This window comes from Vidua chalybeata, chromosome 16, assembly GCF_026979565.1.
Source record: "Vidua chalybeata isolate OUT-0048 chromosome 16, bVidCha1 merged haplotype, whole genome shotgun sequence".
Lineage (NCBI taxonomy): Eukaryota > Metazoa > Chordata > Aves > Passeriformes > Viduidae > Vidua > Vidua chalybeata.
In genome coordinates this window covers 212140-239565 of record NC_071545.1, presented here as the reverse complement: position 1 = coordinate 239565, position 27426 = coordinate 212140, and the positions used below count along the sequence as shown (strand labels likewise).

Here is a 27426-nt window from a genome sequence, read left to right as displayed (position 1 = left end):
ACCCAGACCCAGACCCAGACCCAGACCCAGACCCAGACCCAGACCCAGACCCAGACCCAGACCCAGACCCAGACCCCACTACCACAGCCCACACGCCTGCCCCACCCCGTCTCTTTAAATACCCTCCCGTTGCTCGCCCCGCCTTTCCTCCAGCCAATAGCTGTGCAGTTCCCTCTGACGGACCGGCAGTGTAACCAATGGAAGGCATCCAGGTTGAGCGCCGACGCGGGTCGTTTTAAGATTCCCTCCCTCTGCGAGGCTGACCGAACAGGCGGGGATCTCGAGCGAGTAAACTGCGTTCGATAGGCTGCTCATCATGATGGGCAGCTAAGTCGGCCAATGGCCGAGCAAGGCGGGGCGGCCGGCGCTCCCCGCGGCGCGGTTGGAGCGGGTCTGTGGAGCGGAGCTGCAGAGTGCCACCATGTTCCAGGGCGCTGAGGCCGAGCCGGCCAAGCCTAGCTCCAGGTGGGGCGGCGGGGGACGCTTGCCTGGGCAGGGGGAAGAGTCGGCGGCGCGGAGTCCTTGGCGGAGCTTTGTTTGGGCGCGGGAGGTGTGGGTTCCAGCTGAGGGCCGTGAGGGGAAGACGGGGGTGGGTCGGGGATGTAGGTTCTGGCCGAGGAAATTGGGTCCCCCCGAGGGGCCTCTTCGCTGCAGCGGGCGGAAACGGAGCCCCCTTACTTCCCCCCCCATACTTCCCTTACTGCCGGATAGAAGCCAGCGCGCGGCTGGTGCCTTCGCCGTCCCTCAGTTTACTTGTCCCGCTCCCCGGAGGCTGGGCGGGGAGTGGCCGCACTGCGCTCCCGTCGGTGCTGCCTAGGGCTGAGGCCACGCTTGGGGCGCATGAGGAGAGCCCCAGGGCCGGGCGGGGCGCCCACGATTGCCGCGCCTGGCCTGACCCCAGAGCTCCTGCAAGGACTCCAGCCCGGGGAGAAGGGCCCAGCGCTAGGGAGCACCTCGTCCCACCGTGTTTCTGCTCACGGGGAGCGAGGGGGCACAGCTACTCTCTGTGCACAAACGCCTGCAGAAGCAGATGTCGGCTTGTTTTCGCCCTACGAGGTTGAAGTATATTGCTTTTGTTTGGAGGAAGGTAGTTACCCTGAATACTGCAGGGCGTGAGTGCAGTGATTAATCCATCTGCGAGGGTGTCGCGTGCGGGAAGGAGGAAGAGTTTCAAAATTGTCTTAACGCTGTAAGTTTTCCCGTATTCCAGTCGCTCCAAGCTGTGACATGGTTTTAGAAGAAGACTTTTGAGGATGCTCTGTCGTTGGTGTAGTCTCTGAGAAGTGTCTGTTTACATAGTAATTTTGAAACTACGTTTAACGCATAAACTGGGTTTCCGGGCAGACCATTGCAACGTGTTAGTTAACAGCGAGCAAAGGTGGCCTTACAGCTTCCTCCCTGTTGCCGTGTCGGGGTGTGTTTGTGGTGCCTGAGAGCAGGATGGAGCCACTCACAGCTCTGTACCAGAGACTCTGGCAGCACCGCAGGAACTTCCTTTAGCGGGTTTGCAGCGTGGTCTCTGAGGTGTGTACTACATCGACTCATGGCCTGTGCCATCAAGGGCAAAAGTACCTGGTCTAAATACACAGCTTATTCTGTTCATTCCCTGAACAAAACTTTGTTTAGTGAGAATGCAAATCCTTTTGCAGTTCTTGATACGTAGAAGTTGCTCTAATTAAATCTGAGCCTAATTCCAAATCCCTGCAGCAACCACCACCAGCTGTGGAAGTGGGGAAAAAAAGTCCTCCTAGTGTGAAAATCTTGCCTAGAAAATTATAAACAAGTGTTTGCATTTTGAGAACTTTGTAGTACAGGGGTATTACACTTAGAAGTAAATCATGCTAAAAAGATTTTAAGTGAAAGCTTTCACTTAATTGTCTAGTGAAATGTGTTTCTAGTGATCCTGTAAATGACCACAGTGATAGAGCAAGCAACTAGTTTGCTGAATCGAATTAACTGCCTAGTTTTATTTTATTAAGCTTTAACAATGACACTTTGTATTTTTAATCAAGTTTTGCTTTTTCAAAATAAAACCTGGTGCTACATGTCTAAGAGCTTCTAAAAGCAAAGCAGGACAGAGCTGTATCATTCTGCTATTGTGCGCTATAAAGATGTATTGTATTAACATACCCTCGATTTGTCCTGTGTATGAGCAGTTTCACAACTACTGCAAAGAGCTGACAATGGTAAATGTAACCATCTTGGAAATGTAGTACTCATGTTCCTCTACTCTCATCGGGGCCACTGCAGAGTGTCTTGGAGCTTTCAGATCAAGAGCATGGCTGCATAACGCAGCTTGCTGTTTGTGAGTGAGCTGTTGAATGAGCCATGAGTCTCTATTGATCCCACTGCAGGAGCACCCCAGCACCTCTGGTCTTGTTTTAGAGCCTGCAGTTCCAAACCTCAACACCTGCTTTCTGCTAGTCTCTTATGTATAATGCAGCACTTATCTACTATATTAGAACAGTCTGAAAACTGGTAAAACTTCAGTGTTTAACTTTCAGGCAGGATTAAGAAAAAATTATGTAGAGGGTGTCTTGAAGTAATGAATTAGACTTCCATAGGTTGACTGAAAGGCTTAATGAGGAAAGGGAATTCAAATTCAACTGTTTTAGAATGTAGGGGATTAAAAAAAGACCAGAAAAACTAATTAAAATTCTTCCAATATGCCAGAAGAGAAAAAAGCAATTAGTGGGGGCTTTTAAACTTGCAGAATAGGGCTCTTGATTTAGCTGTTTTAGAAGAGTTCACAAACTTCTGGTCTGCTGAAGGGGAGGGAGAGAAAGGCAGATTTAGATTTTGTAGAAGACAAAGGGTTGTTTTTTCACAGTTTGAAAGAATAAAGCAACACCTTCCCAAAGGAATAAAAACCCAACATAGAAGAAACAAAAATGTCTCTGTATAAACTGGCATAATACTGATGTAAACTAAAATGACAATAAAGTATAAACTAAAGTATGTGTTAAATCTCTGTGTACACTGTTGGTGCAGCTCATCTTGGCTTGCTGGGTTTAGCGTGCTGTTTTCCTTTGGTAGGATTTACAGGTGAAATCTGATTTTCTTGGTGTGGAGGACCTGCATGTCTCACTGCTCTAGAACTGAGTACCTGGTAGTACAAGGAGGCCAGCAGTGCTCTAGAGGCTACACAGAAAGAAAATAGCTTTGTTGTCTCCCACATATTTGGTTGGAGGGAGCAAGTGCAAAAATCTCTCCTCTTGTTTGCATCAGCTGACAGACTTTGTTGCTGTACTTCAAGGTTATTTTTGGTAATTCCTATCAATGACTTAGTTATCTGACTTTGTATTGGTTCAAATTTTATTAACCTGGTGTCACTGCCATTTGAAAGTTTATGTAATGCTTGGAAGGTTCCCAGCATTTCGAAGTTCTTGAAATTGAGATGGTAAATCCACTTTGTGTATGTAGAGTCAATACATTATTTTGTGGGATGCTGGCAGGAAAGGTACTTGTGCTGATTTCTACCTTGTAAGTACCACCAGTTATGCCTCTGGTTAATTTATTCAACAATAGGGTTTTCATAGTGTGGCTACTAAGCTGAAAATAAGAGGACAGTATAAGATTAATCAGTGTTGGATTTATTTTGATGAAGTTTCTTTACTGAACTATCAAGACTTTTAATCTTAAAATGGATTTTCTCTAGACTTTCTTTTTGCAATAGCTCTTAAAACCCATTGCAGGAATGAAAATCAATTTGATTCTTTTGACTGGTTATTTTTCTTAAAAAAAAATCTGAATGTATTTATTTTATTATTCCCTCCTGTGCTGGTAGGCATGTGTTAAGCAAACAGTGTGGTAAATTGAATGAATCTGGGCTGTAAGAGACTCCAGCTGTAAAAACAGCTTTTTACTTCCTTTCAGTCTCTTTGCTGGTATACTTAGTGTAGTTGGAATGCAAGAAAGACTAAATGCAGTTTAAAAATAGCTGAAAAGAACAGGTAAAGTAAAAAATAATTTGTGAGAGGAGTCAACTTTAACAGAGACCCCTTCCCAAGCTGCTTTTTGTAGAGTTCCCTTTTCTTTGTCTCCCCGCTTTAAATACTTAAACTGCCTCATGGTTTCTGGATCATTGTGAATGTTTGAAATACATAATTTACCTATACAATGTTTGCTTTAATTGTGGTTTTAAGTCTTCTAAAATAAGTGGAGAGCACAGAGGCTAGTTGGATCTGTAGTCTTTTGGTCACTAAATTGTAAATAAATAAGATTTGTGTGATCTAAGCTGTGCTTTGGACGAGGAGTTGTCCTATCTGCTAAAATTCTAGTTACTCCTTAAGCTAAAGGCGTTTATTAAATCCGCAATCATACTAAGAATTAAAATATTGAAATTGGCCAGCAAAGACAGTCCCTCTGAGGCTAGTACTGTGTATATAAACTGTTATAAATGAAAAATGATCCAGCCAAATTAAAAAAAATAAAAAGAATTTATTTTAGCAATAGAGATCTAACTTAGCCAGCCACAAGGAAAAGGAGAGTGCCGAGCCCGGGATCTTGTGCTGGGTGCAAGACACAGAGATCAGCCTCAGCAGAGTTTTCACTCTATGCTCCCACACCACTATCCTGGTATAAGCGATTTTTATAGGGAAAATTTTGCCTGAACCCAGGATTTCGGCATTCAGTCCTTTGTTTCATTCAAAGTCCCATAAGTTGATGAGATTTCCTTCTCGGCGACAAGGTAGAACAATTCGAAGTCCGGTGTCGTTGCAACTCTTGATGAAATTTACGGGAACACGGTATTCACATGTATCGGCCCGGGGGATGTTCCTGATGTCCATCTCGGGTCGTTCACGCGATGATCAGTGCCTGGGTGTCTCCTTATCGCCTCAGATAAGGCCCATCTCCTGGCGAGCCACATCCTTTTGCTTGTAAATCGGGTTTCAACACACACCTGGTTTTGCCTGAGAAGGGAAGCTTCTAATGCCAAAGGGAACATTCTAACAACTATTTAATATTATATATATATCATGCAAAAAATAGCGTGAATTATACCTGTTACATATAACATAAACTATTCCCAGACTAAAAGAGGAACTTTTTTCTCCTTCCCAAAAGACCTAAAACTGTGTTCTGCATCTTAAGATCTGAAATGCACACAAAGCTCACTTTCTGACAGAGCAGCCAAATATCTCTACTTTTGTGAAATTAAATCTTAAACTGGAGTAGATCTTTGGCACCAAGACGTACCTCATTTTATACTCGGTGTAGCTCACCTGTAATGACATGCTACTGTCACAGGGCTAGGGAGAGGAGGGATTGTAATAATTCACTGACATTTGAATTGTGTTCAGGTAGGGTGGGATCAAGATCTTGCAATTTATAACTTTTCTCTAGGTTTAAAAGCAAAGGTTACTTTAGGTTCCAGATCAAGGGTTAAGATTAGAAGTAGTATTATTGAGCTGCTACCTTTGTTCAGCTGCTAAGACTTTGGGTAATTGGTATATGTAACTGTAAAAATTATTTTTGATACGGAATCCCATAATCATTGAGGTTGGAAAAGCCCTCTGAGATCATGGAGTTCAACGTTTGATTGCTTGTCAACTAGACCAGAGCATTAAGTGCCACATTCAATCATTTTGTGAACACCTCCAGGGATGGTGACTCTACTACTGCCCCGGGCAGCCCATTCCAATGTTCAACAAACCTTCCTGTGAGGAAATTCCTCCTGATGTCCAGTATGCCCTCTCCTGGCACAACTTGAGGCTGTTTCCTCTTGTCCTGTTCCTTGCTCCCTGAGAGCAGAGCCCAACCCCCCCCCCATCTGCAGCCTCCTGTCAGGGAGTTGTGCAGAGCCAGAAGGTTCCCCCTGAGCCTCTTTTTCTCCAGGCTGAGCCCCCCTAGCTCCCTCAGCTGCTCCTCACCAGACTTGTGCTCCAGACCCTTCCCCAGCTCTATTCTCTTTTATGGATATGCTCCAGCCACGTAAGACCCAAAACTGCCCCCACGATTTGAGGTGCCTCATCAGTGCCCAGCAGAGGTTACTGTCCTAGTCCTGGTACAGGCCAGGATGTCATTTGCCTTCTTGCCCACCTGGGCACACTCAGCTCATGTTCAGCCACTGTCAACGAGCACTCCCAGGCCCTTTTTTTTTTTGCTGAACTTATTTCTAGCCATATTTAGGTATTAATCTCTTTCCTGTGCATTTCTGTTAATTTTCCAATTAATTTCCACTGATTCTACTCCCAAATAGTAGTTTGGTTCCTTTTTGGGGCAGAACCTGTAGTCTGTTGAGCAAGTCCTAGGCATTAACTATGGAATTAACTACTGAAGGACAAGCATGACTTACGGTAAGTTTTCAAGAAGTCAGGTGATTTATGCTGTAAGCTCCAATTTTTCTGCAGATCCATTTGATATCCTCTGGTGCAAAGCATTAGGTTTAATGGATTTGCAGCTTGACCACTAAAGAATTGGCTTTTTGGTGTTTTGTCTCTCCATTCTAAACTACAGCAGCTATTATGATAACTGATGGTTGACACTAGCAAATTTTTTAGTAGTTATGAAATGTCTGCCTTTATTTAAAAGTCAGTGGGTTTGAATTGTATCACAGATTCAAAGTTCGTATGTGTAGTTTAGCAGAAAGTCTGATTCTGTAGTGGTTATTTTTAAAATCCTAACCATCATATGGCTTCTCTTAATCTCTTTTGTTTCTAGAACACCACAGATAGCGTAGCCATATATGTAGGTGGCAGTGTTAGGATCATTCCATGTAATCATAGATACCTTAATGATCAAGTTGACTGACCAGGAGATTGGCAATATTTGTGCTGAACTTAAGAATATTAAAACAGCTCTTGAAAAGTAGATACAGCAGAATTACCTAAATTAAATTAAAATCAGGATAGTTACATACAAGGAGAGAGTGGGAAGGGGACATCAAATATGTTGAATGCTATAAATTTTAAATGAACTTTTGTATCTTGTTTCTTATTCTGTGATATAGGGTATTGAAGCCCCCAGGGGGAGACTCTAGTAATCTCTTTGGGAGTACAGAAGTGTCTTCTTCAAGCAGGCCACACCGGATGGTATCCAATATCTTTGGAGCATCAGAGCAACCTCAGAACATTCCAAAAAGAACAAACCCTCCAGGTAAAAGCCTCCCCCTCTTTCTGTGTGACTGGGCTGTGAATTGCAGCACAGAATGGTTTTGTGTTCCTAAGCTGGAACACTGGGATCTGTCTTTTCATGTTGCATTCTTGTATACTGAGTAGGTTTGAACAGCAAATCTCTTCAAACTTCTGAATATATGAATATTTCATTGATGTGCATGTTCACAAACTTTTTAGCACATTATTCAAGTCTTAATTCTTTCCAAATTGAGGTTCTAAGAAATGATGAAAGGAAACCACTCCTATTGCAGAGTTGTCAGCAGTTAGCTCAATTTGAGACCTGCAGGTGATTTGTAGCAAAGAATTTCAGCTAGGCAAATACAACTAAGTCCCTAGGCAGCAGGATTGTAGAAGTCCTTGAATTATATATTTTTAATTTTTTTCAATATATTGTGATAAAACTAATCTAGAACAAAAGTCTTAACAACTGCCTTGCAGGAGGAAAAGAAAGTGGCATCTTTGAGGACTCTAGTTCTGCTCAGCCTCGTCCACGCTTGAATCCACCCGGTGGGAAGACAAGCGATATCTTTGGGTCTCCTGTCTCTCCTAGCATTGTGCGAGCACACCCGAACAAACCCAAGGTATTTGTACTAACGTTGCTGTCAGATCAAGAAGCAGCTTCAGGGTCCTGTCGTACTCTGTCATGTGCCTGTGCTCTCCCTAAGAACAGAACTGAATATATATGGAGTGACTTGGAGTTAGACAGTTATTCCCAAAGTCTCTTTGATAGCTTGTTATTTTAGACGTATCAGATCTTTGCAGTTTGTTGTAAAAGTATTAATTAGACTGTGGATGTGCGTTCAAAAAAAAAAAAGAAAAGAAAAAAGTGTTTGATCTTTCTTGTAAGTGAGGTACACCTGGAGCTCTTGACAGAGACAAGAGGCATTTAAACTGGATAGGGAGGAGGTATTTCTCCTGATTCTGCAGTTTGGCAGATGTGATCTTGATGCAGACTTGGGAATTTGGTGAGCTACAGTCATAAACCTTTGTGAGCCCTGGCTGTGCACTTCAGCTCTCTTAAATACATGTATCTACAGTCACCTTGAAAGCACTTCAGCAGGTTAGGCTTACAGTGATCAACAGTGAAAAAGTGAACTTTGGATCAGTGGTGTCAGGCCCAGCAGGTACTTGATTTGTACAAGATAGACAAAAGTGTCTCTTAGTATAGTGTTACAGTTGTTACACATAGGTTATACAGTTGAGTTTTGATCTCTGGGATGTGTAATAGTTCCTTGTAGTTACGACCACATCTGAGTTTGGAAAAAGCAGGATACATTACCAGTTACTGTATTTAAGTGCCCTATATGCAGATTTACCACCTGCTGCCTTACTCTAAATAAATACTAATAAGTGAATAGCTATTATGGTGATAATATTTTTGGCATGTCAAATAGCATGGAAATTTAACATTCTATGAAACTGCTGTGGTTTAGGAATAGTATTCCCCAGTTTAGTGTTCCCACTGAAAACACTCCAAAACATGCACCACTCATGCTTCCCTCCCCCTTCCCCCTGCGGCTAGGGGAGGGAAATTGGAGGTAAAAATAATGGATTGAGATATGAACAATTTATTGGAAATAGCAATGAGATAAGAAAAGAACAATAACAGCAACAAAATTAATAATGGAGTGTACAAGAAGGATGAACAGTTCACGCGCGAGGGCTCACCACACGGAACACAGCACTACCCCAACTGCTCAGCCACCACCGCTCACTCCACACCCTGCACATGATGTGGTATAGAATAAGCTTCAGGTCCTGACCCTGTCCTCCCTGGCTACTACAAAAATTAACCTGTACTGGCTGGAACCAGGACAGAAATTGTCATTGTGCCGAAAACAGTTTTTCCTGGAAACTTAGGAAGAAAGTATCAATCCAATTTAACTTTCTTGCCTTTGTTTTTTCCCCTTAAATTTAAGGTGTTGGTAGAGTGCTTTCTTTTTATGCATGTTCTGAATAGTATCTGGGGCCATATGAAAAGATGAGGAGGAAAAATAAGATTGGGAGCTAGGTTTTGACAGGAGTAGTGCTGTTGGTGTAGGAGAGGGCGTTGCTTTGCTTCTCTGTACCCCTTTATTGGGATGGTCACTCTTTCTTTTTTAGTTACTTTTTAGGAATGTAACTGTAATTCCCATGAATTCTTGACTAAATGGAGGACACCACTGTGGAAATTCTTATGTCATTAATTAGAGCATTGAAATTGTGGGATATACTAAGCTGTAAAAAAGACCTGCGAGTTGAGTTTCATGGGTGGGAAAGCACACTTCTCTGAAGTGTGGCTGTGTTATTTCCAACAGTCACTTCAGATTGTTGGGGAAATGATCTTAAAATGTTTTGATTATTACCTGACTGTTGGGATACTTGCTGAAGAGAGGAGTTACTATGTACAAATAGGGTCTTCAAGGGCTGCTTGTACATGTATTATAGTGGTGTATACCAACTTCTCCTGCATGATAGCAGGTACTTGACAGGAATGGTAATTCCTGTTCCTAAAATCAGTGAATCCTTAAGATTGGAGAAGGCCTCTAAAATTGAGTCTGGCAGTTAACCCACCACTGCTGTGCTTACCATTTTGATGATCTAATGTAGCCTTTTCATCCATGTTTCAATGAGTTGTCTGAGATGTGCACCTTGCCATAACATAGAAGATTTGTGCCCTTGTTTTTGGGGTTCTGTAGAAGTGGAGGGGATGAAGGGCTGCACACAACTTGCTTTTATTTGATCAGTGATCTATAAACTTAGAAATGAAGCAAAATTTCCAGAAGGACTTTGCAACAGACTTGCTGTTTGAGAACAGTAATACACTAAGATAGTTTTTGATTTCTTTGCAGGATCACATTGTCTTAAAAGAAGAGGAAATACCAAAGAAGCTAGAAGGTCAGCAAGAGAAATTCTTGTCTTTGTTCTCTTTGGGAAGATAAGCTATGAGGAAGTTTCTTGTGCTTCTGCTTAAACACTAGCCTTAGTCTCATGTTTTTAGGACAATATGACTGAAAAGTTTAGTCAGAAGTCTAATCGCTTGTCTCGGGGAAATGGTTCTCTTCCTCTTATTGAGGAGAACACAGGTGTGAGTCATGATACTCTGTGTCTGTGTGTTTAGACTTTGCTTGATACCGTGTGTCTGTGTGTATGTGTGTGTATATACCAATATGTATGGAATCTGTATATGGCAAAACATCTTACCAGGTTACCACTTCCTCTCTTGCAATCTCCTTCAAATGGCTAATTTTGGCCTTCTGTAATTGTAAATAATAAACAGCTGACTGACAAAATTTATTGTTGCTCAGCTAACTGTTAAAGAATGAATGAGTACCCTGCTTTCAAGCTCAGTATGAAAAGATTGGTTGGTACGTTGTATCTCTTAATTACCTGCAACTGCCAAAATAATTCTGAAGGTGTATTGCTCAGTCTTTATATCCTTAGAAAGGATATGAAAGATTAGAAAGATTGCTGAAGGAAGAGAGGAATTGTTGAGAAAAGTGAAATTCTTTTCTTACTACATGTTTCCTTCAGGAAAAATGAACAGGTAATGAGAAACCTTGGTGTGCTATGGATGGGAGATGTGGGAAAAAATGCAGCCGCCAGAAGATGAGGCACTTTGTGCACTACAGAATAGTGAGTGATCTGACGATCTAATATGTTTTCTTTAATGTAGCTACAGAAAATATCAAACCACAGCTGGAAGATGGAAGCGAGAAAAAAGCTCTGGGCAAAGAGGAGCAATGCAAGGAGCCAGAACCCAAGATAGACAATCACGAACCGCGACTAGGACCAAGGCCACGTTCGCACAACAAAGTCCTCAATCCGCCCGGGGGGAAATCCAGCATTGCATTCTATTAGGGTCATCGTGTCACTGTCACTAATGGAGAAAGTCTTGTCTGTGCTGGTGAGGTCAGTTTATACACTATTGCTTGTGAATAGATTCTTAGGCAGATGGATGAGGGTTATGTTAGAGTATATAGGAAGGATAACCTGGTGATTTGGGGAGGAAGGGCTGGGGAGGGAATGGGTGCCTTGTGGAAGATGTGAGTACTGGCCTGCCTGGGTGGGTGGCAGAGCCAGACATTAGTGTAACTTTGTGAAAAATCAGTGCTACTTAGTGGTGAGTTCCTCAGACTGTTAGGTTCTTAGCTAGCTTGTGGCTCAGGACGCTCTTGTGGAATCAGGCTTCCATACAGTCAACATGTCAAACATTGTGAATGGGAAGGGGCCTGAAGGTCGCACTTGAAGATTTTGAAGTAAAGCAGGTAGGCTGGGCTTTCCCCTAGGCAATGGGATGCAGCTTCCAGCGTGAGCTGACTTGCAGTCGTGTGAATATAAATATGTTTCGCAGGAACAAGTAGTGCTGCCATGATTAAGAGTGTCTTCAGTCATTGCTTCTTTTTCTCCTTTCTTGCTTGCAGCACATGATTGCTGATACAAGGACAAAATATGCTGAAAGTTTTATACTCATAAACAATCATATGTTTGTAAAGATTGTGGTCTTCCCCTTTCTAGGTATTCAGGTCTTTTGGATGCCTTTAGTAATTTGCTGATCACTGTGACTAGCTCTTCACATGTGGCAGTCCAACTTGCTGTTTCATGTAGGTGCTTCTAGTTGTGTGCTTATATGTTTTCTGGTAAAGATGTGGGTGCAAACAATAGCTTTATGGTACTCTTTGAACAGAGGCAACTTGGAAGTTTACCATGGAGCATACAGTGAGGTGTCAGCCAGGTCACTCTGACCCAGCCTTTGTAAAAAGGGCTTAGTTTCTGCACAGGTTTTCACTTGGCTCCCTGTGGAAACCAGGACAGTTCTCCTGTCTCCACCACAGTGAATTTCTTGTTGGTTTTGCCTGTGCTGAGTCTGTTAGTGAATTCTCCTGTCTTTCGTCAGCCTTACCTTTGCCTTTGACTGTCTCAGATTTTTGTTGGGAAAGCGATGTTAGTTCTCCCCAACCTAGAGCTGTAGTTGATTTTGCTGTAGATTACCTTAGTTGGAAAATCAAAGCCAGCACAAACAGAAGGTTTGTATTACTAAAATCTGTCATAAATCATGTTTGGAAGATGTGCATGTTTTGCGCAGATGTTTTTGGGGGAGGATTTGTTCTCTGAATGGATTTTATGATCCTATCCAGAGCTTTGCAATATGAATGTTAACTCTAGGTGCTTACTGTTAAATATATTGAATACTGCCCTTTTAAATCTGACATCAAAACATTTCTTGCATTTCTTTCTTTGGAGTCTAAAGAATGTTTTCAGCTCTTCAGGTACACCAAAGAACAAGTGGCCTTATTGTGTATATCCACTGCTGTTCTAGCCCACATTCCCTGGGAACAACTGCCATTGAGACGGGATGCTGGGCCAGGTGCTAAACCTTTCTGTGATTGTAATGCTTCCTAGGCCGCACAGTTCCCTTGTGTCAGCAGCAGTGGGTGACTGCTTTGACTTAGTTGCCTTTTCAAATAGTGAAACATATGGGGCAGTGCTAGGATAGAAACAGCCATGGAAAGTAGGGATTCAAATGCCTTTGTACCTTTCAGATTGGTTTGGAGCTGCCTGTTAATTTTCCCCCCAGGAAAACAAGGCAGTAGTTCAAACTGCAACCCTGGAATGAACTTATATTAGTTCCAAATATGTACTTCTTAGCACCTCTTCCTGGGTCTGTGCTCTCCAGCCCCTGGCTGAGTCTCAGACACATTAGCCATTTCAGTTCCTTGTTCCAGTACTTGACAGGAAGCTGTCATATAGAAAAGTCAACCAGAGGCTGCTTCCTACATTGCAGGCTCTGGTGTAGCTGATGCTATCTGCAATACCAAGCATTTGGCATCTTTTATTTAGTACATGATGTGCATTGGCTTCAGTGCCTGTCCTTTAAAGAGCAACTTCTAACTAGGCCTTAAATTAGTTAAACTCTGTTAAATTACTTGCATTTCTTTCTTTGGAATCTAAACAATGTTTTCAGCTCTTCAAGTAAGATTGATCTGAGCATTTCTCTGGGACAGAAGGGGATTGGAAATCAAATGACAGAACATGCAGTTTACCAATAAACAAGTATTTTGTCACTTCATTGTGTGCTATAGATGCCTGCTTTTATAAATTGGTCAGTACTCTATTTCACCATAGATATGCTGGTGAATTTTATGGTCTGAAATGGGAAAAATTGCACATATATTTTCTGGCCTTCCATACATGGGACTGTGCTCAGGAGCTGTGACATCCTGCCCAAGGCTGCACATGAGACAGATGCCTCTTATCCCTGGGGAGAGGGGTAGGACAGTAGCAAGAGCTCAGCTTAATACCTTTTTGTGGGCAACATTCCATGATGTTCTGTACCACATTGGGATTCTGCTATGTTCTTCAGCAATATTGTAAATAGAATTAAATATTCAAATATTTTAAATAGTTAAGGCTATTTGTAGAAAAACATAGTAATTCCCCTTGAGCGAGGGATATTCTTTATGTGGAGAAGTCATATCCTCACTTGTGTGTTTCTAGTGAGTGCATAAAACACCATTCATGTACCACCCTTCATGAATGCCTTGGCTGACAGAGGAAGGAACTCCAGCTACTACAGACATTGCAATTCTAGGTGAGCAGGACACAGTGACCTCTCAGCCAGGATGTTGTGTGTCTGCGGCATTCATCCCTGAACTTCCAGACTGTGATGCTCACAGAGCCTCTCGGCCAGCCCTCACTCCTACAGTGACTTCTGTGTTTGGCCATTTACAGTTCAGAACTCTCCTCTGAAACATGTAGAGTTTGGGTGGGATCTGCATAGTGTGGGAATGTGACAATGTCCTTGATAGATAGCACATTAGCAATGAAGTATTGTTTTTCCTTTGAGCTGCAGCCATCAGTAGACTGCAGTATAGCTCCAGTTTGCAATTGTGTGTTACCTCATTGCTTTCCCCAAAACTGCTGGTTGGTAGCTAAACATTTGGGATAGAATATTATCAGAGTTGCTGCTTCAATCTGGGAAGGAAAATTCTGGTGTCCATAGCGAGCTTAGTCTAGGAAGTGGTTAAAGGAGGACTTGTATGCTTTCATGAGTCATCTGTGGTTCTAGGCATATGTGTTGCTTAGTCCCTAAATATGTCACTGTGTCTGTCCTGTACAAGACCTCATGGCTCTAGTGAACTGCCCAGCTGCAGTGTGTCATCCCTCCTGAATCTCATGTGTGCCAGTTAACCCAGATCATGCATGTTTTTCTCTGTGAAGACTGCTGGCTACTATGCAAAACCTTTTAAGCAGGCACAGTCTGATACTGTCCATCTGTTGCATCACACCCTGCATTGCACTCTCAACGAGGAAGATTAATGTCCTCTCTGTTGGTGTTCTAAGCAGCATTATTGTGAGTTTTTTGAATTATTTATACAGGCTAATCAGACTTGGACTAGCCAAAGTACATTCTTGGGGCTTGTCTAGTGAGAGAAGATACATAAAGTAGTGATGCGTGGAGACAATTATTTAAGCACTAAATGAGTAACTGCTGTAGTATGTTCCCTGGAAGGCTGTCAGAGTTGCTTATGTACAATATGATCACACTGGTATATGGATGTCCAAGTGTCTTGGCTACCTGGGTGATGGTGTGGTGGAGCTGGCCACCCAGCAATTTGTCCAAGCCCCTGATGTGTCTTCTGTTGAATTTCAGCTTGAAGCTTTGCTGAAACCGTTATCACTTCCCTTTGGAAAAGGTGATGGATTAAATGTCATTGGGACTGGAATTTTCCATTGTTTCTTAAGGAGCAAAGACGGGTCACAGCACCCTGGCTGGGGGGAGATTTGGTCACATGTAAGCTGTTTCTGTCATTACTGGTTATCAGCTGTGCAAGAAGTGGACTGGGTAACAATTCATTGCTGGCCAAAAACTGATGCCTAGAAGCCTCCCGCCAGGCTAAGCTGGTTGCCTATGCTGTGCCCAGTCGCCACTCCTCCCTTTGAACGTAGTTGGTGAGCAGGAAGAGGCAGATTTAAATTATTGGGCTAAATTAGTGGCCCTGATTATTTTTGTAGTTTTATCTTGCTTCTGGGAATTAAGACAGTCTCATGTTGAATTTGCTTTCCCTTTCTTTCAAGTTCCTTGTATTGCTAGTAGGACAACCTCTTCTTCCTCAAGCAGATCAAAATACTCTCCATAGCCAGCAAGAATGCAGGAATTTGTTTTACTTATCAGCCTCTCTAGGTCCAGCTGCCTTCTGATTGTGGTGTCTTACCCACTGCTTTCCTCCTCCCTCCTACATATATGGATATTTGAAATAGCAGCTGTGCTGCCTTTGGCTTCTCTGTGACCCCTCCTCTGCTGCTGCTTGGGTGTGTGCTATGTGCCACTTAAGACAAAACCAGACTGCTCTGTGTCCAGGTGTATCAGAAGCACAGGGATCTGTTGAAGTAACGGGAACTTGTCATTATGCCAGGTTCTTCATGAAGATCATAAAAATGATGGCTTTTTCTCCACTGTCTTGTCCCACAGACTTAGTAAATGTGTGCTCTACTGTGTCAGTGTTTAACATCCTGGCTGCTGGGAGCATGCACTTGGGCATGAAGGGCAACACAAGTCCAAGTGTGAACTGCCTGAACTAATGTCCACTTTCAGGCTTCAGTCTGTATTTTACGAGTCTCAATCTACTGTGTCTTTGGCAAGAAGAATGTTCTGCCAGAGAATATGTGCAGTTTAAATGTTAAGGCCCAGGCTGTCTAAAGCTGGGGACAGTGTAAGGGGTGGGGGTTTCAGTTACCCATAATCATGATCAGTGTGACACTACAAAAGTTAAACAAAAAAAATCCTGATTGTTTCCTTCCATTTCTTGCAGCATGTTGACCTCTGTGAATGCCACCCTTTCATTTCCATGACAAGCTCAATCAAAGTATGAGAGCCATGCAGTTGCCTTTTTGAAAGCTCAGAGCTGAGCTCTGGTATCCCAGCTGCAGGTGTCCAGCAAAAATGGGGAAGACAGGCAAAGTGAAGGTGGCTTCCTGGTCATCAGGGGGTCATTACTGAAAAAAGCTGGGTAAGAGTAAGCAATTAGTGTGCCCAGTGGAGGTGAGCAGGTACTGTTCAAGGAAGGGTTATCACCTCTCTTCCTACTGTTGTGTCACCTTTGAGCTTTATCCATCTGAGCTGAAAGACAGGAGCAGCCTGTCCAGAAGAACTCTGCCTGTGAGAGGCTCCACCAGAGGAGTCCTCCCACTTTAAAGATGGTCTTTGTGCTAGAGACCCAAAGGTCACCAGGATGTCTCCACATTTTCAGATTCTGTGACAAGGCTTTTATAAGCAAGTGCAAGGATCTTTGCTCAATGGCTTCTATCAAACCCTCTCTAACCAACAGGAGTTCTCCATATAGGCAGTGAACACAGGAGAGGGACAGGAATGCTTCCCAGTGACACCCAACAGAACAGGCAGTGAGGCTTTGGTGCTACACCAATGAGAATCTTGTTAACCATTGGCACACTTTAAGGAAAGTATGTCACAACTCTTCTTCAAAACAGAAGAGTGAAGTTTCTTTTCTAGTAATTTGGAGGTAGATTGTGGGATGTCAAACAGGAGTGGCTGGCTTTTGAGTGAGCTTCTTCCATGAAGGAGTAAGTACAGGACTGAGTAGTTATCCCATCCCTTGTTAGAGCACCAACTCCCTTTGTGTTTAACTGCTGCATCACATGGCATAAACTAAGAAAGCTGATGGCTTCAGCAGACCAGGCTGAAGTCACTGCTTTTAAGCCAGGGTATTAACACACAAATCAGTTCTGAATGCATATTTTCTTCTGTTTGCAAGTCTCCAACATTAGTTTACAGTCCTGCTGCATGTGGTTTTTCATAATTACAGCTGGAAATTCATCATGGGATTTTTCCTCAGAAAAAGTGCAAGTGCAGGATTTCAGCACTGAAGAGTACTGCAGCAAGTGGAGGCCTAAGGATATTTTGAAGCCACAGTCTAGCAGGAGTCTGATTTGCCAGCTGTGTTAAAATACTGATGAGGCCTTACATGGAGCACTGTGTGCAGTTTTGGCCTCCCTAGTACAAGACAGATGTGATTTAGGGAATGCAGTGATGGGCCACAAAGGTGGTAAAGGAACTGAAGCATCTTGCACAGGAGGAGGGGCTGAAAGAGCTGGGGCTGCTCAAGAAGGTTCTGGGAGATCTGACTTCTGAGTGTGCTTAAGTACCTGCTGGGAGGAAGCAAGGATGAGGGGGCCAGACTTTGCTCTGGACAGGAGGCAATGGGCACAAGGGAAACCACACAGAATTCCATCTGAACACAAGGACATACATTTTTCCTCCGAGGGGTCAGACACTGGGACAGGTGGCCCAGAGAGGCTGCACAGTCTTCATCCATGGAGATGTTTAAACTCTGTTTGCTCTGTGCTCTGCCTTCTGCTCCATGTTGATTGTTTAGGGTTATTTGTTTACTAAGCAAAGATGTCAGGCTTGCAGAGCTAGTGACTTCAAACTGTGGCTGTGAAACCTGCTCAGCAGGAAACCAGGGCAGCAGTAATGCACCATCCAGATGCAGGAGTGTAGCCACAATGCACCCAGCTACAGTTGAGAACTTGCAGTAGCAAAGGAGTAAGTGATCCCCAGCCAGATGGTAGAGACCAGCAGGGGCACAGACATGAATGCCGGAGAGTGAAGACTGGCAGAGTCAGCATGGCATGGAAAGCAGCAAGGACACCTCTCAGTCCAACATAGTCCTGGTGAAGGGAATGAACAGAAAACCTCTTCCAGGGGACCCTGCTTCCCATGGGTCCAAGTGACACACAGGGCTGCACAAAGTGGGCTGGCAGGAGAGGCAGTGACACAGCATTTCCTGGCTGTTGGCAGTGTAGCAGACCAGCTGTTCTACCTCTTGCATATTTCTGAACTGAGACTGAAGTGTTACTACGTGTCCGGTACTCAAGCGAAACCCCAGGTTTTAACAAAGGGGAAGGGAAAAACATCATTATACCATAATAATTATGGAAAAAGGAATGGAAGCTGTTTGACAAAACAGGGCCTGATTGCATGCAGGTTGTTTCCTTTCCCATCTACTTGCAAAGCTTATCCCAGTCCTTTTTGTTTCTGTCTCAGACTTCCCAAAACACACAGCCATATACCATGGGCTGATGCTACCATAGCGCAATTACAGGACAGAGGTAAAAACAGGGGAATGTTACTTCTTGTAATTTAAGTCAGGTTAAGGTCTTGCAGTTTGCAATGATATAAAGGACTCCTTGTTCAGCCACAACAGGTGAAATTCTGTTTGAGGGGCTGTAGCGGACATTTCAAAAAATCAGGAACAAGTTATCAGCGAGTACTTCATGTTTTGGGTACTCACAATTAATATGCCAGCTGCTGCAGAGAGAATGAGGGAGCTGTCATATACTGCCCCAAAAATGTAAGCGGCTGCCTGCTGATTTTAACCAGAATATTTATTCTGGATAAACTTGCTCAAAATAAAATGAAGCCAATAAAATAATTAATATTCTTGATCTGGTTATTTTGATAGTAAGTAAGTTTGAGCACAAGCATATGGGCAGGAAGGGTTTGAATGAGAGGACTTGTAAACAAACTTGATTCTGTCTGGTTTGTAGTTCCAAGCCTTTGGTGGTTTACTTTCTTTTTAATTAATGCATACCACAGCAGAGCTGGTATTTTCAGACACTTTCAAGACACTTCAGAAAGTGCAGAGTGAAACTGCAGGTTAAAGTGGAGCATGTGTTTCCTATATCAGCACAGCTCACAGCAGCAGTGTGCTGTTGTGTGTCCAAACTGCATGGGTGAAGTTTTGACATCCTCTTTTAAGAGCTAAATGCCTTATCAGTTCAAGGGGGTGAATGCTGTGGGGCAGGACCATGGTTTAAAAATAATCTAGCAGCAAGAAAATTTTGTATTGAACATCTGCATTTGAGAAATACTAGGAATTGCACAGGAAAAATCTTTTAAGGAGACCCTGGTTACAGAGAAAAAAAAAAAAAACCCACACAAAAAAAACCCAAAAACCAAAACACCACCACAAAAAAAACCCCAAAAACAAACCCTATCAAAACCAGCCTTTCAGTTTTGTTAGGGACATGCAGAAATTTCTTTAAACTTCCTCAAATTCTTTATAGAATTTACAGTCATTCAGTTTAACAGCTTTCACAGAGGTTTATTTAAAGATCTTGTATCTACTTAAATTTGATTTGGCGGTTTGGCTATCTATATGGTTGCTTCCCATCAGTTGTCATGCTGATGACATTTCTTCCCTCCTGATTCACAGTGGCTTCTTCCAAATCACTAATGAAATACTACCAAAATAATTTTATTTATTTTACTGCAGGCCTTACCTAATATAAAAGTTCATCCTCATAATGTGACAGAAACTGCTACATCATCCACAAAGGACAACAAAGCAGCAAAACAAGTCTGTGGCAGAGCCCCAGATCAGAAGCAGGAGTCTCAATTTAGATAGCCAGGTTGGTGCTTTCTTTTAAGCAAAGGCAGGCATTAGAAAGGAAGTCTGAAGCTTTCACCAGATACAAAGGCTTCCTCTTGTACAAACTCAGGCTGAGCAAGCCCAGTTATATTCTGGACACAGCAGAGTGCAGCAGCTGGGGGGCAGAGCTGCCCCAGGCATGTGACATTGACACCCCACCCAGCGCAGGAGACACCCACTTTGCTGGTCTGTCGCAAAGGTGAAATGTCTGTGGACTGTTTTTTAGATGGAATATTTCTTCCCCTTCTTCCAAATCCTTCTGATCCTCCTTTGGCAGTGTTTGAAGCTTTAAATATTGGATGAATCATTTTCCTTTAAGGTATTTTTGCAGTCTTTCAGAAGCTTCTCTAATCTTTGAAGGGAAAGAAGGGTCAAAGAACCCTCAAACCTTTAGGTGTCAAACGCATGTTTCTCCACATTTCACGAGTGGAAGGAACAAGCCTATTACCCCTGTATTTCCTAGTCCCTCCAAAATTGAGGCCTGCAAGGCTCTGTCGGCTCATGTCAGTCAGTGGGCCACAGCCACAGAACAGTACCTGGTCTGCCACAAAGGGGACTATGCAGTTGTAGAAGAACATGATGGTGAGGACCAGGAGCCAGTAGGGAAGGGGAAGGTGCTTTATGTCCTGAATCTGCTGCAAAGACAAGATGTGCCCTTGCTCTCCAGGAAAATAGCCCAGCTTCACACCAGTGTCACTTTCTGCAAGCCACTGAAGGGCACAAGAGATTTAAGAAGTGATGGCAGTTAAAAGGGAAATAAAAGGCAGTTCATATACCTCTAAGTGAAATTTGAGATGTACTGACTTTAAAACATGCCTTCTGTAACACTATCCAGTAAAAAAAAAAACAAAAAACAAAAAAAGCTTTCTTATTTTTATAAAGGTTCTGGCTGCAAGACTGTTTTGAGCAGGCTCTGTTAAGAGTCCACTGCACATCCTTAAGTGAAATACAGCAGAAAGGTACAGTATAAACAGGAGTCACAACACAACTACAGAAACCAGTTGAGAGTATTGTCATGAGAAGGAAGCCGTCTAATAGATCAAGGTGCATAAAAATTGCAGATCGAAGTTGCTTGTAATGCTTGTTCCTAGACAGAATGCAAGGAGGAATTGAAGATAAGGGCTGGCAAGAGACCAGTACTGTCCAGATTAGCTATTTCCTATCCTGGATCCTGTGAGCCAGAAAGCAGTTCAGAGGGAGACTACCAGCTAGTTTTGTGCACAGAATGCTTCTCTGAGCCACCTACAGTCAGAAAGTAACTGGCTCAGAAAGCTGCTGTCATTCTGAGTACCACCTGAGCTCCCTGGAAGGCTCTAGGCAGGGAACTCTTGGCTGGTGGCTTACAGATGCGATCTCCCTAGTACTGCTCTGCAGGGTTGACCCGAGGGGTGTGAATGCCCTCTCCTGGCCAGGACTGCCTCCTGTTGTTGCAGCCTTCCCTATGCTCCAGTGGCAGTGCTCATGCACCTGGGATTTCCAGGATAGAGATGGAAAAAAAACATGTACCACTTTTTTGGACTCTTGCTGGATAACGCCATCCAAGCCCAGCTACCCACTTTATCAAGTACACTGACTGTGAGGGCTGAAACAAACCCCAGCACACACAGTAGGCTCCCTGGGAAAAACAAGAGGTGTTAGAGATTCCTGGGAGTGGAGAGCACTGAATGAGAAAACCCACTGCATGTAAAATGCTGAATTCTTAAAACAGAAGAGGACCCTTCACCTTGCACCACCCTGTCACAATCCCTGAGCTCTGCCCACTGAGCTCCCATAGCTGCAGGCGAATGAGGCTAAAGCCACCTGAGTCTCTCAGGCAGAGCTCAGCTGACCTGTGGCTAGAATGCTCCTGATCTGCAGCAGAGCTGTGCAATAAACCCAAGATAAAAGCAAAGGGAAGCCCAAGATGAAAGCATTGGGAAACTTTCCTGGTCCCCAGAGCAGGAGAGGCATATCACAGCTGCACAGAAAGCCAGGCTGTGCCTCTTCATTGGTATGACCTGTTGCAGTTACCCCAGCAGTCTGGCCTGTGAGCACAGGCAGCTCCAGAGTAGTGAATCTGGTTATGCTGCCTACACCAAAGCAAGTTTTACAGTGGTCATCTGCTGCAGACATCCTTCTTAGAAGGAGATCTGTACACATTTTGTTTTCCAAAGAGCCAAAACAGCTTCCGAGATTAATGTGCGCTTTGTCTGATGCATTGACCCCTTCTTGGGCTACAGAAGTCACTGTGCTGTGCTTGCAAATGCTGCCTGAGCACAAAACTATATGTCAGACAGGGTGACACCCCATGCTCACCACAGCTTTCTCTCTGAGAGCTGGAATCAGAGGACACTAATCAGTTTCAGCTTCTGCAAGAGATTAATCTCTTTGCAGTGGGTGATGGCTCATACTGCCTTGTTTTGTAAATAACGCTTTTCTATAATCACTGAAGCAAGTCTCCCTAACATCACCATTCCAGCAAACTACTCATGTGCTATATAACCCTTTCCTTCCACTTGAGACAGATCTCGTCTCACTGCACCAAAAACAGGAGAGAAGCTCAAATCTTCTAAAGCCCTAGAACAGATTCACACTAAAAAAATGTGCAATTCAGGTTCTTCTTCTCACAGTAATTTAAACGTGGTTTCAATCAGCCATGTGCAAGGCATTTTCTGCTGGGACCAGTACAGACACTGCTTCAGAATCAGCAGGTTCTGCTGGCCAAAGTACAGAATAACAAACACATTTCATTCCTGTCTCTTTTGCTCTGAAGTTTCTATTCCATGGGAGTGCTCCTATATTAAGTACTGACTATCTGTGACTGCAGATGCTAAAATATGCCAAGAAAACAAAACTGTCAGGCTGACACTAGAGAGAGAGAGAGCAGGTTTTCTGGCATTAGTGCAGAAAACACCACTCATTGCACACAGAAAGCGACAGGAAAAACTGAAAGATCATGTGCCACTTCCTGCTTACCTCAGTACCTCTTTCAGGTTCTTTTAATCATTGGACAAAACAAGCTGGCCTGGGTCTAGAAAACACCAAAGAAATTCACCTCCCTAGAGTGTCCACTGCATTCCAAACTTTGTCTCAAACTGCTGGGTGAAGAAGAAATTGAGGACACTCCCAAGATGGGAGAAAGACAAGAGTCAATCCAAATGCCAGTGCCAGCTCCTCCCCCTTGAACCAGAAAGTTGTGGTAACGATTCTGCACAGCTTACAGAAGAGAAGAATCCTCTCTTGAACAGACAGGCTTGACCAAAAGCATGGCACAGAAACAACAGCTCTCTCAAGCTGGAGAGCTCAGGCTAGAAGCTGCTCTATGCATGCCAAGAGGAGGCATGTGCCAGAGAAGGGATGTGCTAGCCTCATAGTCCACTTAAAAATGTACTAAATCATGCAGGGGCATGGGAGGTGAACTTAACCATCCTATAAGGCAAGCAAAAATAATTTCAAAGGCAGAGAAATCACATATCAGTGCCCTCCCTTGAGAGAAGGACAAACTTGTTAGAGGGGAAGACTTAAACATTTCAGCACGCATTAAATCAAGGAGCAGTGGTCTGCCAACAGCACAAGTCGCTGAGGAAGAGAAGGTGAAGCCAGCTAGTAGGACAAGGGTCTAGAAGGCAAAAATGCATCATGACCCTTTCGTGAGATGTAAATCTGAAAAAAAGAAAATATGTAAATGTGAATTCCTTACTACTATGTGACCCATTCCTGGAACCAAAGAGCCATTAACATAATTGGGAGGAGGTATGGCAAGCCCTTGAAGTGCAAGCCTAAAGCAAAGATGAGTGATCGCAGCACAGTGAGAAATGAAAGCAAAAACACCAACTAGGAAGAAACAGAAAAAATGCACAAACGTCAAAAGACATGCTTAAGTCAGGACAGGGGCATTCTGTGTCAAAAAGCTGAAGAACAACCCAAAACACACCAATAAGCCTCAGTTTACTCTCTGCTTTCTTCAATTTCGTGAAGACTGGTCTCTTTATAAAATGACTTGGCAATCGTCAAAATAGTGATGATATTATCAATGGTGGGAGGTTAGAGAGGCAGGTAAGTGGCAGGGAACTCTCAAGAGAACTCTGAACTCTATAGTCTCTGACTCTGTCCTGAGCTCCATTGCAGACTATAACCTAGACAACATGATCTCTGTGCCTCTCCTAAGACATTTACCTCTGTGATACCAAGTGAGAGGGACTAACCTGATTTTTATTTATGACTCAACATATGTTAGACATTAAATGGAAGATTCCTATAAGGGCTGTACATGTGCTGGCAGCCCTGTCCCTAGGAAGGCTTTGCCTGGCAGCCAGTCAGGGCAGAGGACGCTTCCACGATCGGGCTGTGAGCGACATCCCCCTCCCCCACACTTGCCGGTGGGACAAATGCCCAGATGCCTGGGAAGAACGCCCAGGAAATCGGGCTATGGGAGGAGCTTTTAGCAGATAAAAGCAGTTAACTGCGACACAACGAGAGCCATTATTCTTTGGGTTACTTGGAGGAAGCGGGGCCTCATCTGTAGGGTCGGGTTTGGCCCCCTCCCCCCCCATGGTTTTTCATCCTGGTGGTCCTGCTTCCCTGTCTGCACCTGCTTTGCCCTGCTTCACCATTTCCGTGAACCAGCTCATCGCCACGACAACCTCGTGCTCTGCTGTCTCCCCAACAGAGCGGGCGCCGCCACAGCCAGCCAATCCTGCCATGTTTCCTGTGCGCAGCAGCGGCTGCTGCCTCTTGTACCCAGCTGCAACCACACCCGCTGCAGTATCAACCCGTGGCAACCGGCCTGTACCCACCGCTTGCACGCAGCCATTCACAAGAGCTGCGCAAGGCTTGCTACGGCTTGCAGCCGACACCAGAGGCATATTGCCACTTCGAAAGCCGGGCCGAGGCACCACTAGAGGCACACAGCTCACTGTGGCTTGCAACATGCAACACCATTTGCCATGCTCACGCTGACAGAGCGCTGGAGTTCTTATGGTAGCACTCTCCCTGTCTTCTGTTTCTCTCTCCATCTCTCTTTTCCCCTCTCTGCTCACGTTTCTATCCCCTTTGATAGAAACACTCCTTTACCAATAAACGGTTCTGAGATATAATATTGTCCCGTTTGCACCTTATTTTCATCTGAGAAATCTATCAAAAAGAATCCTCCCCGACTCCTTCTTTAACAACATGTCTTGGTTTGAAAAGACAGGTGTCTGTTAAGGAAGGCAGGAGCCTCTCTTGAAATGAAAAATGTCAATCCCCTCCCTCCAAATCATTATAATTTTGAAATTAAGGGGCTCTCAGGCAAAGATATGGGAGTAGGAATAACAGTTCTTTTTTAGGAAAAATAAAAATGCAGTAATACAAAACAACACTGACACAGTCAGAATATGACCTGACATTCTGTTGGTCAGGATGTTCATAGCAGTCCCATGCCATGTGGCTGCAGCTCTCCTGCAGTGACAGATGTGATTCTGTTGAAGCAGTGATGCTGTAGAAGGGTGGAGTTTTCCTCTGAAGGTGCGGTGGTGGTGTAGATGGGCCTGGTCTTCCTCTGGGAATCCAGTGGAAAAGAAAGCTGCTTCTCTGGGAATCCAGTGGGAAAAGGCTGCTGTGGTGTTCCACAAGTCAGATTCAAAAAGTGTGGTCCCAGACCTCAGAAAAGCGGACCCAGCAAACGAAAGGACCCTAAATCCACCAGCTTCATGTGCTGTAAAGAGGAGACCAGAGATGCACCAGGTTCCCACATGTTTTTTTCCTGAGCTACTGCATGAACTTGTTGGGTTTTTTTCTTCCCTGAGACAAAAGCCGTTGCCATTTTCCCCCTTCCTCCCCGCCATGTAGTCAGTCATTGTTTTTTTGGTAGCTTTCTTTTTTTTTGGTTTATTTTTTTTCCCCTGGTGTGGGTGTGTAGTATGGTTCTAACAATTCAATATCTAGTGTTTATTCACTTTTTTTCCTGTGCCGTGTGGACACTTGGTTTGTCAATAAATGGCTGTTTTTTTCCACTTTCATCCATTAACATTAATTTCTTATTGGTGGGAAGAGATTGCTGAAATCCTTTTCTTCAGAGGAAACATTAATTCCAGAGCGTTTTCTCCTAAACTTGTCTCTAATCCGAGATGCATTGCTTTATACAAAGCAATGGAAATAAATGGGGATGTTGCTGTAAATTTTTGAGGCACTAAGGCATGTGCAGCTGCACCTTCCTGCCTGAAGAAATTGTCCCCAGCCAGGCCTGTTTGCACCTGCAGCTTGTGAGCTGAGAGTACAGCAGGAAAAGTCAGGCTGGGGTTGGAGTCCAGGATAGGAGAAAGAAAGCAGCATGCTGGTACTGAATATATGCACAAAAATGACATTGGCTATCTCCCATCCTACTCTGTTCATTTTTCTGTCTCTCATTGGATGGAAGGCTACTGGGTGCAGAAGGGCTACGATAAAACATTTAACAGCAGCCAGCATTTCTGGGATTATCATGAGCCTCTGCATATTTTACTACACTTTTTACTACACTCTTTCTTAGTTTAACGTGAGATACCTGTCCTAGCAGAGGCTATGGTTTATGTACAACATAGCTTGCTTTTTCTGTCCACTCTATACTGTATAGAGCAGGGAGCAAAATGTATAAGATCAGCACGCTAGAACATCTTGGCCTCATTCAGGAAATCTTGTTTACCTTCAGTTCAAGGTCTATTCATTGGTTTAATATGCATGAAAAAACTAATAAAGCTTGCATACAAGTTAATAGAAAGAAACCAACCCTGAACTTACACTTTTGCATGCACATGTTTGTTGCGGTGCATTTGTGGTCCCCGGGGGGTTCCCCTAAGCTGTATGCTTGCTGGTAGCAGCAGTCAGGCAAGGAGACTCCACACGGCTTCTGAGGGTGCTAATTAGATGAGGGTTTATTGGGGGTCCCACCCCTGGGAAGCAGCATGGTTTCTGAGGGGGAGGAAGGGGGAAGAGAGGAAGAAGCTAGGGAGAAAAGGGCCAAGAGAGAGCCTGGTCTCCCTGGCACACTTAACAGGGAGATTCAAAGTGGGCACAGAATAAGACTTGGGCCAATGGGATTACAGACACATGATACTTCAGGGGAGGATTACAGGCTTGGAATAAACCGTACAATTTCAAGGGGTGAGACACAGCATACCATTTAACTAAAATGTAACACCACATATGTCATATCCAATGTGAATGTGATTATCATCTTCCCTGAAAAGCACCCTTTGATATCAATAACACATTAACGAGAATTAGTGGAATACAGAGCTGGAAGACAGGACTGCTCAGAGTAGATCCCACTGCACTTAAGGTTTGGCAATTAGCACAATGCCGTTAGAAGGGAATGCGACACCACTCAACCATCATTTCCTGATACACAACAACAGCTCTCAGGGGACCTTCACCTGTGAGTGTTGGGGACAAGGTAGGTAGTACACAAGTCCAGCAGTTTATTGTTCCAGATCAAAAGGTGGACAGTACCTGGATATGTGCTAATTTGGGGGACTGTGGCAAAAAGACATTTACTTTAGGCAAAGATGCCATTTTTAACATTGTCCAGAAAATGCTACTGAAGCATACTGAAGAGAGGCAGAGGATAAAATAACTTTGCTTTTGCCAAACCACCTCGGCACAGCAATGAGCAGGTCACTTCAACCTTCATCAAATCAGATGATTTAAAAAAAGTTACAGCAAAACTTATAAATCTGTGTTTTGATCAAAATATAAAAAATATAACTATCTGAAGCATTTCAAATACAGAATCACACTGCTTATAGTGAATTCACCTCTGCTTTCTTATGTTCTTTAAAGAACTTAAATAAAATAGAGTATGAAGAAAGAGTTGGAGTTGCTTTTGGGGATGCAGAAATCCATGTTTGTGAATCTCAGGGGTTTCACCCAGAATGAAAATT

At 43.7% G+C, this 27426-nt stretch overlaps 1 protein-coding gene and 1 pseudogene across 1 annotated transcript; one reads left to right on the top strand and one right to left on the bottom strand.

The window, feature by feature from the left end:
* Positions 1 to 339: 339 nt before the first annotated feature.
* JPT2 (Jupiter microtubule associated homolog 2) lies at positions 340 to 13167 on the top strand. The gene is given in 6 exon segments (XM_053958097.1): positions 340 to 393; positions 395 to 465; positions 6953 to 7098; positions 7557 to 7699; positions 9950 to 9995; positions 10774 to 13167. Coding segments are annotated over 6 exon segments (645 nt in total). The 3' UTR covers positions 10959 to 13167.
* A 4464-nt stretch (positions 13168 to 17631) lies between these two features.
* Positions 17632 to 24543, bottom strand: LOC128796319 (major facilitator superfamily domain-containing protein 1-like; annotated as a pseudogene).
* Between the last annotated feature and the right edge of the window lie 2883 nt (positions 24544 to 27426).